The sequence below is a fragment of the Podarcis erhardii genome, assembly GCF_964252035.2.
Source record: "Podarcis erhardii genome assembly, chromosome: 6".
NCBI lineage: Eukaryota > Metazoa > Chordata > Lepidosauria > Squamata > Lacertidae > Podarcis > Podarcis erhardii.
Genome location: NC_138510.1, coordinates 74,673,230 through 74,686,827, shown reverse-complemented (window position 1 = coordinate 74,686,827; position 13,598 = coordinate 74,673,230). Strand labels below are relative to the sequence as shown.

The window sequence follows — 13,598 nt, the reverse complement described above, 5'->3', positions numbered from 1 at the left end:
GGACCTCAGTTTTTCCTCCAAAGATCTCACAAGGCAGTGAATATGGTTCACTACCTCACAGTTCCATCATCTCAAGAGTCTTAGAAAGTTAGACTGTGAGAAAGTGAATGGGCCACTAGTGAGCTCCATGGCTAACAATGTAGTCCCAACTATGTCTACTCAGAAGTAAGCCCTGCTGAATTCAATGGGGTTGGGCCACAAGACAACTGATCACTGCATGCCACTAGAAATAAAATAAATAATAATCAAAGCATCCACCCACAGAAGAGACTGTGTATCTCTCCATCTCTCCTTGACTCATTGCTTGGAGAGGGTGTGGAGATGCAGAAGGATCTGCCATCAGAGGAGGCTCACTCTGCTATTTCTACACTAGTCTACATGCTTTGGACTTCCTTTCTCCCACTCAAGCCCGGAGGCTTTCTCAGAACAGTGATTCATGGAGAAACACAGAGGCTGGGCCCTGGTGTATGTTCGCATGTGTTTATGTATTTCAAATGCAGCTCGGTGTTTCTTATATGCCGCCTTGGAAGGATTTATATCCCGAAAGGCAGGATATGAATTCTTGCAATAAATAAATAAAAGCATGCCTCCAATTTCTATTCAAAAATGAAAGTGATTTCGTCTCCTGATCAGCTCTTTAAAATTAAAATGTAAAAATAAAATACAACAATAATAATGTTTTATATCAGGCTTGCAGAATTGGGGGAAGCAGTCTTAGAAGATGTTAAAAGCTGTGGGTGGTGGGATATCAGGTGCAATTCTGATGTACTGGTACCAGTCTGTGCAGTTATTTAAAATTGCCTTTAGGATCAAAATATCCATATTCATGTTCAGCTGCTGGTGTTGCCATGAAAATCTCCTATGGGTTTTTTATTATTATTTTTAAAAAAAGATTATCTAGTCTTCAAGAGCCCCACCCACTTCCTAATACAGTTGTTTAGTTATTTGCTCTGGTAATGCATCATGAAAGCAGACTCCTGCGGTAAAAATAATCCATTATGAAATAGAACTGAATACAAAAAGCATGCAGTGAGGGGTGGACCCCCACAAAAGAATGCAATCAGCCTGCCAGATCAAATTGACTACAAATGTTGCATTCATAAGTCAACATCCGTTAGGTCAAAAGAAACGTTTGCTCAGTATCTGCTACAGAGAAACGAAGGTTGGAAACAGTTTTCAGTAGATCATGCTTCCCAATTTGGACAACAGGCTTGGTAAAAATAGCTGTAAAGGAAACTATTTTAATTGTCACAAATCTCACAAACTCTCTTCCAGGAATCTTACAGAGACCGTGCCTGTTGAAGTTTCTGAGCTATCTGTATGTGATATCTTGGTTATGGCACCATCATAGACAAAGTGGGCTTAAGGCCAGACAAAACGACAGCTGGTCCATTTCTCCCTTTTGCCATGCAAATCCAATTCAGAATTGGATTAAAGTAAATGGTGGGAAAGGGATGTGAGTGGCACTGTGGTCTACTGAGCCTAGAGCTTGCCGATCAGAATGTCGGTGGTTTGAATCCCTGCAAAGGGGTGAGCTCCCGTTGCTTGGTCCCTGCTCCTGCCAACCTAGCAGTTCAAAAGCACATCAAAGTGCAAGTAGATAAATAGGTACCGTTCTGGCGGGAAGGTAAACGGTGTTTCCGTGCGTTGCTCTGGTTTCGCCAGAAGCGGCTTAGTCATGCTGGCCACATGACCTGGGAAAACTGTCTGCGGACAAACATCAGCTCCCTCAGCCAGTAAAGCGAGATGAGCGCCGCAACCCCAGAGTCGTTCGTGACTGGACTTAACTGTCAGGGGTCCTTTACCTTTTTTTAAATGGTGGGGAAAGAACATACAAGTGAGGAAACTATTGAAGGAATTTTTGCAATATGACTCACTTGAAAAACAGTGACATTATTCTTAGTCTGCAATGATATCTATGCAAACTAATCTGAACATAAAACCTACTGAAACTATTAAGCAAACTTTGCGCTCAGTCTATGTTTCCTCATGTATAGCTGGGTAGTTCTAAGTGAGTTCTGTCCTCTGCATGTTTGGTTCAGTGCCTCACTGCTATGTGCAAGGCCTAACATAAGAAAGGCTTTGCTCCTTTCTCCTCAAATTATACACCAGGGGTTTTTGTTTCTTTGTTTCTGCACTCAAGTGTTATCAAATTTATTCTCTTTCTAGGCCTTGTCTGGATTATTTAAAAGACTTTGCTAATACTTACAACCATGCTTGGTTTAAAAGAAAGGCAAATAACATAAAAATGGGGAAAGAAAAGATGCTGACTTGTTCACTGAAGATTTATAATTATCCAAAAGTAGGGGCAAGCAGATAGTCTGTGATTTAGCACCACTATGCAATTCACTTGCTATATAATCAGCTATGGAGTCAAAACAGAAATTTTGCAAGCAACATGTAGCAATTGGAACACCTTATAAAAGCGATCAATTCACATACTCCCTTTTACAAGGGCAATACCAAACCATATTAATTCCTCTGGTTATTATGTCTTTTAACAGCTGGGTGTTGTTGGTGGTGGTGGTTTTGTTTTTTGTTTTTTAAAGGAAAAAACTGGCTAGGTCTGAAACTATTCTGCTACTTAACTTTGGCAGAGCCTGAGACCCTAGAGAGAGGATAAAGCAGGAGTCTTCAAATGCTTAAAAAGTTCTTTTGTAAGATAAAAAACCAGCTGTTCAGTATGACCAAAGATGGATAGGCCAAAAGCCTGGGCATCAGGTTACAGGGAGGACAAGTGTGGCCAATTATTTGGAAATTCTTTGTGCGTGATTTTGCAACAGGACTTTGACCTAGGTAAAAAAAGTAAAACTGATTGCTGGAAAACAATCTTTTCTACTTCATTTTATTCATTTTGGGTATACGACTATATCATACTCATGGTAGATTAAATCATACTCATATCTGTTTGATTTACTGTGTTCTAGTTTTTAGAGTTTAATTTTAAATTATTTATATTTATATGCTTTTATTATTGCATATGTCTGTATTTCTGGTCTGTGACCATAATAAATCAAAATTCATTCATTCATTCATGGTAGTCCCATTGTTTATTGACTTCAGTGGGTCTGCTCTGTGTTGGATGCCACCTTTTAAGTCTCTTTAGGCTTCCTTTCCAAGTAAGGTCCTCTATTATTATTATTATTATTATTATTATTATTATTATTATTATGTACTGAAGTTCTCACCCTGGGCCAGCAGGGGGATACTGTACATAGTTATGCAAATGAAAGATCGAAAGTGATGTTCAGTGATTGGATAGTTTGTATGCAAATGAAGGATCGAAAGTGACGTTCAGTGATTGGATAGTTTTAGAAAGTTTTAGAAAGTTTTAGAAAGTTGCAACAGTTACATTGTTCTGGAGCTCTGTATAAGCAGGCTGACTGAGCTCCTCAGTTCAGTTCTGTTCTAGCTTACAAATAAAGAGCTGCTTTGGAAGAATCGCTATATCGTCTGATATGTTCGCCCACAACATCAGATGTCAAAGCGATAAACAACTACCTGACATTCAGAAGACATCTGAAGGCAGCCCTGTTCAGGGAAGTTTTTAATATGTGACATTTTAGTGTATTTTTCATCGTTGTTGGAAGCCACCCAGAGTGGCTGGGGAACAAATAAATTATTATTATTATTATTATTATTATTATTATTATTATTATTATCATCATCATCATACCCCGCCCATCTGGTTGGGTTTCCCCAGCCACTTTGGGCGGCTCCCAACAGAGGACTGCTTGGCAGGGGGTTGGACTCGATGGCCCTTGTGGTCTCTTCCAACTCTATGATTCTATGATTCTAAAAATAGAATAAAACATCAAACATTAAAAACTTCCCTAAACAGGGCTGCCTTCAGGTGTCTTCTAAAAGTCAGATATCTGTTTCTTTCCTTGACATCTGATGGGAGGGCACTCCACAGGGCGGGCACCACTACCGAGAAGGCCCTCTCCCTTCTTTAGAAATAACTGTTCAGCCACTGACAAAACTTTAGAATATTAGAACTTGATTTCATCTTCTGATCAGCTCTTTAATATTAAATACATAAAAATAAAACACAACACTAATAATGTAGTAAATTGCCTTATCTTTCCTTTGTGGCCATCAATCTGCATAATTTCAGCTTTGTGGGAAAGATATCAGGTCTACAGCACAGTGCTTTGAGATGAATAATGTAGAATGTCACTTTCTGTAAACAGGGGCCACATTCTCACAATAAATTTAAAGCCCTGTTGTGCCAGTTTTTAGGATTGCCCTAGAGAATCCTGGGAACTGTGATCTGCTAAGGGTTGTGAGGTGGCCCCAATTCCACCCCTCCCACAATTCCCAGAGTTTCCTGTGAAGAAGGAGTTATTGTTAAACCACTCTGGGAATTGTAGTTCTATAGGAGGTGAACAGTGGCATCCTAACAGGCATCAGCACTTTTAACAAACTACAGTTTGTTCCTTTGCGGGGGAGCCATGACTGTTAAAGTGGTACAACAGTGCTGCAAATCCATGGCACCAGGTTGAGGAAAGCTGAGATACAATGAGAGGGAATGTTTCGCCTGTTCATTCCTCCTTGTAATTCAGATAATAAAGGCACAGAATCTATGTGCTATGGACAAGTGACACTGCATTCCCTTCAACATTTCTCTGATGAAAATAGGGACACCCCATTCCATTACAACAACAATTTTATTATTTATACCCCCAGCCCCTCTGGGCTTCTTCCAACATATCATTCCCTCCAACATTTCTCGGATGAAAATAGGGATGTCCTGTTCTTCTTCTATTATTATTTTTATTTTTTTATTTATTATTATTATTATTATTATTATTATTATTATTATTATTATTATTATTATTATATTTATACCCCACCCATCTGACTGGTTTGCCACTCTGGACTGCTTTCAACATAAAAACATGAAACATTTTTTTTAAAAAAACCTTCCCTATACAGGATCCCCTTCAGACGGCTCAGGGGTCAGATAACTCCATTCCCTTCAACATTTCTCCAATGAAAATAGGGACATCCTAAGGAAAAGCTGGACATTCCAGGATCAAATCAGAAACCGAGATGGCTTCTGTAAATCTGGAACTGTCCCTGGAAAATAGGGACACTTGGAGGGTCTGGCACAGCTTCACTGCACATTTTTCAAAAAAAAAAGAAGAAAAAAAAAGCATAGACTGATTCCCATGTTCATCTATATTTGAAGAGATTGTGAAGTTACAGTTACATGATACCAAAGGCACAGAACAATTTCAAACCAACTCAGATTACACGTTGAAGAGATTTGTCAGTCTTTTTGCAACGAGCAGATATTATTTTTCATCATTCTACCTGTTTTGCAAGTTTTGTGTGTATTTTTAGAATGCTTGCCCTTTTAACTTGGAAGATAAAGAACTTGCTCAACGTTCTCAGCCGTATAAAATCACATTCAGCTTCACAGTTGTTGAAAAAAGCTCAGCTTTACTTTCAGAGTATGGAAACTCCCCTATAATGAAAGGGGGGACATTAATTTTCTATGTATAGAAAAGATCAGGTCCTTAATAATTCTGAATTAACGCTTTCTTCTTTTCTTTTCTAAACACTTTTAATTTATATCCTGCCCTTCAGTGTATGCTAAAAACTCCCAGGTCACCTTACAAAAGACACCATGAACACTATGAGTAGGTTATGGCCCCACATACACAATGGAACTTCATAAAACCATAGAGTTGGAAGTAACTTCTGAGGGTCATCTATAGCCCAACCCCCTGCAATGCATGGTTCCCCCATCCAATTTGAAACCATAGCAGACCCTGCTTAGCTTTGCAAACGTACGGTGGTTTTTCTTTTTAATTGTTGCACCACTGGGGGACTTTAGGGTCTATATATATTGCAAGTGATTCTTGCACCAGATTTCAAATAGTCAGCTCAAAGTATTGCCATATTGGTGACCTAGAGAACCATTTTCCGTGATAGACTGAGCCCCCGTTGCTCTGTCTGAGCTCCTGCCAACCTAGATGTTTGAAAGCACACCAGTTCAAGTAGATAAATAGGTACCGCTGCGGTGGGAAGGTAAACGGCGTTTCCATGCACTCTGGTTTCCGTCACAATGTCCCATTGCTCCAGAAGCGGTTTAGTCATGCTGGCCACATGACCCAGAAAGCTGTCTGTGGACAAACACCGGCTCCCTTGGCCTGAAAAGTGAGATGAGCACTGCACCCCATCGTTACCTTTGACTGGACTTAACCGTCCAGGGGTCCTTTTTCTTTTAATGCTGCCTCTGCAGAGGCCAAGGCATGACTTTGGCAGTACTTGCCTGCTTCTCTTCTCGCTTACCCCAACCCCAAATTCCTCACCACACAGAGTGTGGCAACCAAGGCAGGGGATGGTTCTGTTAGCACTGTACTGCCAAATGGTAGCCACTGCCGAATTGGTGCCCCACCTACACACAGCTGGTACATACATTGTACACAACTGTACAATGCCATAAGAACCTGCTATCCAGTGGTACCTCGGGTTAAGAACTTAATTCGTTCTGGACGTCCGTTCTTAACCTGAAACTGTTCTTAACCTGAGGTACCACTTTAGCTAATGGGGCCTCCCGCTGCCACCACACGATTTCTGTTCTCATCCTGAAGCAAAGTTCTTAACCTGAGGTATTATTTCTGGTTTAGCGGAGTCTGTAACCTGAAGTGTCTGTAACTTGAAGCGTCTGTCACCCGAGGTACCACTGTATACTTCTATCACTAGATTATAAAATGTTTTTAAAGCCTACATTTGAGTTTAAATTTAAATTTAAACTCAGTGGATAGGTTGGTTGGTTAGAGCATAGTGCTGATAATGCCAAGGTTGTGGGTTCAATCCCCATATGGGACAGCTGCGTATTCCAGCATTGTAGGGGGGTTGGACAATGATCCTCAGTGTCCCTTCCAACTTAATTCCATGATTCTAAATTACCACACACAGAGACAACACTGTGGGACGGCAGCATTTGGAGCTTCGTTAATTATGGAGCCCAAAATTTGGGATCCCCTCCAAACGGCTGACAAATTTTTGCAGGGTTTCATAGCAAAGAAAACACATTTTGCAACACATGCCCCCCCCCAACTGAGTATTCGAAATTTCAGGGTTTGTGGTTAATTAAGCTAACATCTGGTGTAGTATAGCAGCTAAGGACTTTGAGGAAAAGTTTGAAGCCTGCAAAAGAGAGCTCTGTTACAATTTAGGTTGTGATCTAGGTGACCTCAGGCCAGCTAATTCTTCACAGCCTCGAGCCCTCATCTATATTATGGGTACAAGTTATAAAGTCTGCCCTTACAGGGGCAGCTGTATGGGTTACAAAGGAAAAGCTTTAAATACTACAAAACTGCTAATTATTCTGATGACGGCATCTCAATGAACACTAAATGAGGGGTATAGCTTAAAGATGTCAGGGATTTACATTTCACCTCTTTAAAAATAACTCCTACCATTGCGCATTAAAGAACTCCAGCAAATATGATTTGCTGGGGGGGGGTTGGGCAGTTAACGGTTAATCTATGGCATGCCAAGTGTGCATATGATTACGACAAAGAATTGGCAGCTGCAGAAGGAAAAGGGCTTGTGTTCTGCCGTTCAAACTTGTCAGTCAACTCATGCCAGTATTCTGGATGTCTGCCTCCCTAGCACACCCTCATTACATGTGTCTGTCTGAGCCGACTTGCTCATCTGTTCGGAGAAACACACCACATAAGTCGGGAATTCTCTCTCCTCTGTGGGAATTAGATCATAACCCTTCAGAAGCATTTGCCTCGTCGCCCTCCTCCTCCTCTTCCATACGGGAAACCTCTGTGCCTATGTAGTGTTTCTTTGTAGATTTCAAAACCTGTGTGTTTGTTTGATTTCTAGAATGGAAGAAGCTGAACTGCTGAAGGAAAGATTTCAGGCCATAACCGTAAGTACTTCTTCTCTATAACAATCTTTATGTGTGCTTGTGTGTGTCTGTCTGTCTTGTAATATATATTTTAGAAAATCATTATCAAAGCTGCTTAGAGGTTACTAGGTGGCTGGAACGTCTCCCTGTTCTGTATGAAATCCTTCGTTTCTGTCCTTATTTTGTTCCGTTTTGTAGACTACAAACTTTGGGCAGTCAGCAAAATTCTGCATATGACTTGCATTTATGGCAGGCAAATAAATTTAACCATTAGCTCCCAGGCGCTGAATGCCAGAGATGTAGGAGTCAGGTAATGTTTTATATCAGGCATGTGTGATGCTGTCATTAAGACCAAGTGGCTCAGTGAGTGTGCATCTGTGCATCAATTTGAAGGACACCAGGTCAGAAAGCTAAGAATGAACTGGAACAAGGAAATTCCATAGTTTAAAAAGAAAAGAAGTACCCTGGGCAATTAATCTTCTGCTTAATTAAATGAGTATTTGTTGGTAGTTCATGGGAACACCAACATTCTGTGTGTGTGTGTGTGTGTGTGTGTGTGTGTGTGTGTGTGTGTGTGTTTTAAAGGAGTATGATATGGGAAATTCAATTCAGTTCACACTATGGTGGAGATATTTTATTCATAAAGAACCCAGCGCTTGCAGAAAGTTGTCTCAGAACTGTGCTATTCTTAAGAGGAAGAACGACAACTAATAGCACTGACGTCTAGCTCCCTATTGATCTGATCTAACCCTCATTCTCTCATCTCATGACAAGTTTGGGCCGGTAGATTAGTTCACTGGCTATTCTTTAAGGGCAGAGCTATGATTGGCTGTGGGTGGCATCATAGCACAATAATGATCATGTTCCTTTGAAGCGCTACTAAAGCTAGACGCAACATGCTTTGGAAGAATGAGAAAGCTCTTTCTGACATTTTTGTTTCATGCATGTTCCCATTGCTCCCAGTGCTTCCCTTGCTTACACAACTAAAGAGCTGATGGTTAAAGAACGGAATAAGTAAATTCAGCTGTTCTTTAACTTTCAGGAGCTATTTATTTCACAACCCTTGGTTCAAACTCTTATTTTGTTTCTCCATGAATAGCAAGACTTCTTGCTGGTGAACTGGCATCACTATCAAACGACTTCATAGTCAAGCTTGCAAATGCAGCCACTGGCAATGTACCCATTACCAACTTACAACACAACTTGGTCATTCTTTTTCTCAATTCAGATCAAAGCTGGTTTGGGGCGAAAATGCATCAAAACACAGTATTTCATAGGAAATGTCAGGATAGATAAAGGATAGTGGCTAATGTCATACATCCATTGCTTCCCATACATCCATTGCTGCAAAAAGGCACTAGATGCGGGCTACTCACTTTGTAGCCCATGAATAAAGAGATCTGCTGTGGAAATATTTTCTTCCTCTTTTTTTTAAGATGGAAGAGAGTCAAGCCTTCCCCATTCCACTTTTCAGACCACAAGCGACTTAATTCATGGTGCGCAAATATTTGCAGGCTAGTAACTTTTATGGGCTTGTTTGCAAGGTTGTTCACAAGAAACAGAGGATTTCTTCCCGCATCCATAGGAATGTAAAGGAGAAATGTTGCTTCCTGCTTTGAGCCTATAGCAATAGTACAACACTAGACAACTCAAAATTCAAAATAAATCCTTCCAGTAGCACCTTAGAGACCAACTAAGTTTGTTATTGGTATGAGCTTTTGTGTGCATGCACACTTCTTCTTCTTGCATGCACATGAAAGCTCATACCAATAACAAACTTAGTTGGTCTCTAAGGTGCTACTGGAAGGAATTTTTTTGAATTTTATTTTGTTTCGACTACGGCAGACCAACACGGCTACCTACCTGTAACTAGAACTAGACAACTCAGTTGGTCAAGCACTGCTGATACAGTGCTATCAATACACATCGCTGCTTGATACGATACAAGAGGACAGGTCCCTGCCTTAGACAGCTTGCAGTCCAAAATTCAATATGGAGGAGACAATAGGGGAAAGTATAGGAAAAGGAGGCAGGGGTATACCGAGGGAGAATGCATGTTTGTTTCCATTACATGTATTTAGACTTGGTTACAATAGGATGTGGGCACTTGAGGTTGTGCCAAAGGCTTCATGGGAAAGCTGGGTGTGTTAAGAAGGGGTTTGAAGAAAGGGAGAGGGCCTCAAGAAGGTATGGGGGTTTTTTAGGGGAGGTAAACTGGTTGGGGGAAAGAGGGGGAGCTTTTTCGGGTACCCTAGAAGTAACTGAGGAACCTCACTACAAGAAGCTTGAGCAGGCATCTTCATCCACAATCCACTGCAGATAAGAAGTTGGCTTGTTGATTCTGGCTGGTCCTTACATTATTACATTTTCTAAGCTATTAGTCTCAACATTGGCTATGTTCTGGTACCCTTATTTAGCTTGCTGCTTTTGAAAGATTTGTGCTTATATGGCCCTTTAGTGATAATAAATGCAAGTTAATATAGAAAGTGGTTCGATTAAACACATAGATTTCTTGCTGGAAATGAATGAAGTTTTTTTTAATTTAAAAAAACCGGCTGAGAAATGCAACAGCTTTTAAGCTTTAAAAGTGTGTCAACTGACATATATTGAAAGGGGATGGAATAAAGGCTAATGCATTAGTGGAACTTAATAGCTGAATAATAATTCTTTCGTTGCTGGAAGAAGCTCAATTCCTTTCCTCTCACTGCACTGTCAAAGGCCTATTACATATAATTTTTCTGTTTCGTGAAAGGTTCCTAGTAAGAAAGGCTGGATTAAACAATAACTACAACCCCCACTATGCTTCTGGAATTCTCTGTGACTACAAGCCATATCTATATAAGATCCCACAAGTCATTTCAATGACTGTAGTGAGATGTGGATTTTTTATTTCAACAACAACAACAAATATATTAGAAGGAAATTCCACTTGTTTCAGTAGGACATATTTTCTTCAAATAATTGTGCCTAGGTTGCTGGTAGCTAGTTTGATCCTTAGGGGGAACAGGATTGCTTTAGGAGATTGCAATGGTAAAACTGGAGGTTCGGAAAAGTAGTATCCCAAACTGTGCTCCAATGCACACATTCATGCCATTCCCAGCAGTGGTACCACAAATATATATATATATATTGTTAGAATTCCTGCTCCATGATTACAGTCATGGGATTTTTGTCTATCACATGACGGTGTATGTTTTGACTCCACAGAGTGGGAAGTGAAGGAGACAGGACATTTGTGTTACTGTGTTCCGTGAAGTGGGACTATTGTCCTTTGTTCTTTTTCTGTTTGCTGTCTGATGCTAGAGAGAGAGGGAGCCATGTTGAAGTGCTCTGTGTGTGTTTTTATATAAATAAAGTAGATTAACCAAAATGCTGAGTTGCTGAGGTCTGTTACGCAAGCTATGAAGACTCTGCGGATCCCTAAGTGTGCCAGTGTCTGTTGGCATAGGTCGCTGTGATGTTCAGGCAGAAGAAAGCTTTTGAAGCTCCTGAACAATCGACCAGGAAGGCGAGAACATGCCATTCGGGCATGTGTCTCTGCCAGGGTCCTACTCGAGAGTAGAACGAGCTCCTAACATATATATGTGCAGGGCACTAGGGGGTTTTTTAGTTTAGTTTATTTCAATTATTTATCCCTTCACACAACTGAAAGGAGTCCCAAAGCTATTTACAAGAAAATATAAAATTACATGATACAATATCCATAAGTATGCAAAGAAAAATACTAAAAGTCTTTATCCAGAATAATCAAAAGCAAGAATATCACCTCCAACACACTGCCGTGAACTTCTGTGGCAGGAGTCACTAATGGGCCTGTGGGCACACATGTCTTTCTCTGGCGCCCACTGAGTCCCTTCGACTGCTTCTCTCCTCACTGAAATTCGGCTTGAAAGAAGAATTCTGTTGCAGCCGGTAGATTAGACTGAATTATGTGCTCATCTGTGGTACGTGTCTGGTGCCCACAACAGCTTCTCCAGTTTGAAAATTAGCCCAAGTGCCCAAAAAGTTTAACGGTCCCTGCAATACAAAGTAGTGGTAGCATTACCTTATGGAAATCCCACAAAAGCTGATGAAACACCATCTGCTCTTTCTATATTGTACTCCAGTGTAAAACTCCACTCCTAATTCACTTAGGGCATGTCCAGATATACTTAATAACGAGTGGTGATATGTTGCTATATATTCCAATGTAAAACTCCACGATTATTCCATTACTTTTCACTTGGGGGGGGGACCAAATTTATGTTATGTGTGCAGTAAACTAATTCTGGAATTGAGCTCACCTTGTTTTGGTCAGACGTACCGCCTTAGTTTAAGTGCTGAGCTCAAGAGAATCCCATTTGCCAAAAAAAGGGGGGGCTGTGCACTGTTCTGATTGGTTGGCCCTCATAGTGATCTTCCCCCACACCCCCTCACCAAATACCCCAAATTTCCTTAGAAGGGAAGTCCTGCCTTCCTGGAGTCGGGAGAGTGAGCAAAGAGAAAAATTAAATTGTCCCTGGATTTGGAGCCAAGAATGTGCCATTCGTTTCTCGAGCAAAAGTGGGGGGGAAATCTGAGATCCTTTTGCAGGATACTGTGAAGGTATATCTGGAGGCATGCTCTGAGTTAGGAAAAAGTGCTCTCTTTGGGAGTTTGCTTTTAATCTACAAAGTCATTTTGATGACCTAATTCATGGCCAAATTAATATAATGGCATTCAGAAGAAAGGAAGGCGTGAAGTTCAGACTGGCAGCAGGATGTTCTTGAAATCTGGATTAACTGAACCGTTCAGAATTGCAACTGGGGGCGTACCTTAGTAAACAAAGTTTAAAAATGGAACGACAACACCAGCTATCATTCTTCTCTCAGATATGTTCAGCTGTTTCTCTCAGCAAGATGCGGAAGTAGAAGCAGGAGGCCCTGCTAAAAGTATAAACGTTATAAAGGATACATGTAAATACAGGCTAGCAAACTATTTACATCCCAAATGCTGTTTATAGTTGCGTTATAGGATGTGTGCCAGAAATAACTCCTATCTGCAATGAAGATTATTCCAAGTCTCTAGACAATGATGGGAACAGAGCCCAACCTGGTTGCTAAATTTTCTGTAACTGAAATTACCTCAGTTAACACCACCCTTGCTGTTTCTCGCTTGTAAATATGTAAAGAAAACAGAGGCATATTTGGGGACTTGAAAGAATTGCCTCCTGAAATTTGAATTTGTTTTCCTGGTGATTGATAAATGAAGGGAAACAATCATTTAATAGTTTTGCATACCTAAACCTTTAATACTAGACACAGCTGGTATGTACTAAAAAGAAAATGATATGTTGAAGAAGAACCCTGAGATTTGTTCTCAGAAGACAGAGATGGATTTAAAACTATTTTAGCAATCCTTTCCTCTTCCTAGGGAAACCAGGAAGTTGCAGTTCTGTGAGGTGGCATTCTCTAAATTCACACTAAACTGCCATCTCCAGGGTTCTTGAGGGAATCCACAACCATTGAAGAGGTATAAAAAAACCTGTATGTTTGTAGTGTAGATATGCCCAGTGACGTCCTTTCCTTTTCATTTTTTCTCTTTGTTAAATGAAGGCAGAAAAAGGCAGAGAACTCCCACATCCCCATCTCAAGCACTTCAAATAGCTTCTAAAATCTAAGATCTCATTTCTTACTACACAAAGTTTTCATATTCCAAGATATACTGTACATTTTATTCTCTTTGGTTTTCTACCATTTTT

At 40.4% G+C, this 13,598-nt stretch overlaps 1 protein-coding gene and 1 long non-coding RNA gene across 2 annotated transcripts in view; one reads left to right on the top strand and one right to left on the bottom strand.

Annotated features, from left to right (window-relative positions):
• Positions 1–13,598, top strand: part of PALMD (palmdelphin) — a 53,510-nt gene that overhangs the window by 21,001 nt on the left and 18,911 nt on the right. Inside the window, exon 2 of the mRNA XM_081865979.1 lies at positions 7,855–7,900. Within this exon, the coding sequence (XP_081722105.1) occupies positions 7,856–7,900 (45 nt within the window). The 5' untranslated portion in view covers position 7,855. The remainder of the gene's footprint in view (positions 1–7,854; positions 7,901–13,598) is intronic.
• Positions 5,308–13,587, bottom strand: LOC309344062. Its single transcript, XR_014157592.1, has 3 exons — positions 12,673–13,587; positions 11,646–11,896; positions 5,308–5,473 (listed from the first exon to the last, which is right to left on the bottom strand). It is a non-coding gene; the product is annotated as an uncharacterized lncRNA (long non-coding RNA).